A 3,469-nucleotide genomic window follows, 5' to 3' on the forward strand; every position below is an offset into this window, starting at 1 on the left:
CCTGCTGACTGCTAGGCCCTATCTGCGATGACCTTGATGGGTGCTCTCTGGAGGCCCAAAGCCTGGAGTGCCCCAGCCTGATAAGGTTCTCCTGCTCTAGGGTAGCTGCACCTTCCACGGCCTGAAGGAACTTTCAGCGGCCGGACAGCCTTTGAGGGTCCTGGGTGGATTGTCCCCGGATGTCCAGCTGACACTCCTCCTCCCTGTGGGTGCCCGAGGGCCCCTCCCTGGCTCCTGGAGGAGAAGGGGCTCGTGGAGGGAGATGGAGGTGCCCTGTCCCCCTTTCACCCAGCCATTTATGGATCCCACTCATGGCTAGAGCGATGGTTTGCAAGTCTGAATGCATATCCAGCAGAAACTGAGGGTTCTGATGGACTAGGGTCTCCATGGCGGATGCCAACCTTCCAATGGTGACCTCAATACGCTCACATGTCGGTGCCACAAGGTCAGACAGAACATGGATCTACTCCACCCTCCTCTGTTCTAATCTGCTGATGGCCTCTGACATCCCTGCCACCATGCCCCTGCCCCGCTGTGCCCCTGCCCACCATGTCCCTGCCCACTGTGCCCCTGCCCACTGTGCCCCTGCCCACCGTGTCCCTGCCCACCGTGCCCCTGCCCACCGTGTCCCTGCCCACCATGCCCCTGCCCACCGTGCGCCTGCTCACTGTGCCCCTACACACTGTGCGTCTGCCCACTGTGCCCCTACCCACTATGCCCCTACACACCGTGCCCCTACCCACTGTGCACCTGCCCACTGTGCCCCTACCCACTGTGCGCCTGCCCACTGTGCGCCTGCCCATTGTGCCCCTACCCACTGTGCACCTGCCCACTGTGCCCCTACCCACTGTGCCCCTGCCCACTGTGCCCCTACCCACTGTGCACCTGCCCACTGTGCCCCTACCCACTGTGCACCTGCCCACTGTGCCCCTACCCACTGTGCACCTGCCCATTGTGCCCCTACCCACTGTGCACCTGCCCACTGTGCACCTGCCCACTGTGCCCCTACCCACTGTGCACCTGCCCATTGTGCCCCTACCCACTGTGCACCTGCCCACTGTGCACCTGCCCACTGTGCCCCTACCCACTGTGCACCTGCCCACTGTGCCCCTACCCACTGTGCCCCTGCCCACTGTGCCCATGCCCACTGTGCCCCTGCCCACTGTGCCCCTGCCCACCATGCCCCTGCCCACCATGCCCCTGCCCACCGTGCCCCTGCCCACTGTGCCCCTGCCCACCGTGCCCCTGCCCACCGTGCCCCTGCCCACTGTGCCCCTTCCCACTGTGCCCCTGCCCACTATGCCCCTGCCCACTGTGCCCCTGCCCACCGTGCCCCTGCCCACCGTGCCCCTGCCCACTGTGCCCCTTCCCACTGTGCCCCTGCCCACTATGCCCCTGCCCACTGTGCCCCTGCCCACTGTGCCCCTGCCCACCGTGCCCCTGCCCACCGTGCCCCTGCCCACCGTGCCCCTGCCCACCGTGCCCCTGCCCACCGTGCCCCTGCCCACCGTGCCCTGCCCACTGTGCCCCTGCCCACTGTGCCCCTGCCCACCGTGCCCCTGCCCACCGTGCCCTGCCCACTGTGCCCCTGCCCACTGTGCCCCTGCCCACCGTGCCCTTCCCACTGTGCCCCTACCCACTGTGCCCCTGCCCACCGTGCCCCTGCCCACCGTGCCCCTGCCCACCGTGCCCCTGCCCACTGTGCCCCTGCCCACCGTGCCCTTCCCACTGTGCCCCTGCCCACTGTGCCCCTGCCCACCGTGCCCCTGCCCACCGTGCCCTGCCCACTGTGCCCCTGCCCACCGTGCCCCTGCCCACCGTGCCCTTCCCACTGTGCCCCTACCCACTGTGCCCCTGCCCACCGTGCCCCTGCCCACCGTGCCCCTGCCCACCGTGCCCCTGCCCACTGTGCACCTCCCTGTGCCCCTACCCACTGTGCCCCTGCCCACCGTGCCCCTGCCCACCGTGCCCCTGCCCACCGTGCCCCTGCCCACTGTGCACCTGCCCACTGTGCCCCTACCCACCGTGCCCCTGCCTACCATGCCCCTGCCCACTGTGCCCCTGCCCACCGTGCCCCTGCCCACCGTGCCCCTGCCCACCGTGCCCATGCCCACCATGCCCCTGCCCACTGTGCCCCTGCCCACCGTGCCCCTGCCCACCGTGCCCCTGCCCACTGTGCCCCTGCCCACCGTGCCCCTGCCCACCGTGCCCCTGCCCACCGTGCCCCTGCCCACTGTGCCCCTGCCCACCGTGCCCTTCCCACTGTGCCCCTGCCCACTGTGCCCCTGCCCACCGTGCCCCTGCCCACCGTGCCCTGCCCACTGTGCCCCTGCCCACTGTGCCCCTGCCCACCGTGCCCTTCCCACTGTGCCCCTACCCACTGTGCCCCTGCCCACCGTGCCCCTGCCCACCGTGCCCCTGCCCACCGTGCCCCTGCCCACTGTGCACCTGCCCACTGTGCCCCTACCCACCGTGCCCCTGCCCACCATGCCCCTGCCCACTGTGCCTCTGCCCACCGTGCCCCTGCCCACCGTGCCCCTGCCCACCGTGCCCATGCCCACCATGCCCCTGCCCACTGTGCCCCTGCCCACCGTGCCCCTGCCCACCGTGCCCCTGCCCACTGTGCCCCTGCCCACCGTGCCCCTGCCCACTGTGCCCCTGCCCACCGTGCCCCTGCCCACCGTGCCCCTGCCCACTGTGCCCCTGCCCACCGTGCCCCTGCCCACCGTGCCCCTGCCCACCGTGCCCCTGCCCACCGTGCCCCTGCCCACTGTGCCCCTGCCCACCGTGCCCCTGCCCACCGTGCCCCTGCCCACCGTGCCCTGCCCACCTTTGGAGCTCCAACATCTCTCCGAGGGCCGATTCCAGAAGCTCGTCATCAGACTCGGACTCAGCAGGAGCCCGGCCTCCAGCAGTCCTCCGAGTGTCGGAGACCTTGGCTGGCACTGTCTCCGCCTGATGTGCACCCGATCCCGTGCTGTGCTCACCGCGGTACTCTGGGGGCTGAGGCTATTGGGCTGGCTAGCTGTGTCCCTCCGCTTTTTCTTGCTGGTGGCTCTAATAGAGAGAAGAGACAATTAGTGATTGGCTGGAGGGTCATCTACATTAAAGAGCACTCACAGTGTCAGCGGGTGGGTGAAGATAAGTAGATGGACACTCACCGGCTTGTTGGAAGATGACGATCTTGTCTTCGGCGCAGGAGTGGTCTCTGTCCTCACCAGCCAGCTGCTCCTTAAAGTGGGTGAGCTCCAGCATCCCCCCCTCCAGTGTCTTGTCCTGTGTAAAGAGGGATGAACAGACTGTGAGCAGGATGGATGCAAAAGCAGACAATAAACATGCCTGCCTGCTGTGCATACAGAGTAGACCTATGTAAGGGCTGAAGACGCGACTTGTGCAGGATGTGACAGAGATTGAGATGTTAAAGTGTGTGTGAGAGAATCAGTGATGATATCCCCCTGTGCTGGTAGTG

The 3,469-nt window shown here is 67.7% G+C and overlaps 1 protein-coding gene across 1 annotated transcript; it reads left to right on the forward strand.

Annotated features, from left to right (window-relative positions):
- The first annotated feature begins 549 nt into the window (after positions 1–549).
- On the forward strand, positions 550–2,959 carry LOC121269767 (proline-rich extensin-like protein EPR1). The gene is made up of 2 exons (XM_041174656.1): positions 550–2,824; positions 2,916–2,959. Exons 1-2 carry the CDS (start codon positions 550–552, stop codon positions 2,957–2,959), a joined length of 2,319 nt encoding a protein of 772 aa, XP_041030590.1.
- Positions 2,960–3,469: the final 510 nt, after the last annotated feature.

The sequence above is a fragment of the Carcharodon carcharias genome, chromosome 26, assembly GCF_017639515.1.
Source record: "Carcharodon carcharias isolate sCarCar2 chromosome 26, sCarCar2.pri, whole genome shotgun sequence".
Lineage (NCBI taxonomy): Eukaryota > Metazoa > Chordata > Chondrichthyes > Lamniformes > Lamnidae > Carcharodon > Carcharodon carcharias.

Excerpts from the sequence above, each read along its gene's own strand:
- LOC121269767 (XM_041174656.1), top strand. The coding sequence starts at position 550 with ATGTCCCTGCCCACTGTGCCCCTGCCCACTGTGCCCCTGCCCACCGTG. Across the intron at positions 2,825-2,915 it reads GCCCCTGCCCACCGTGCCCT|TCCTCCGAGTGTCGGAGACC; the intron begins GCCCACCTTTGG and ends GGCCTCCAGCAG.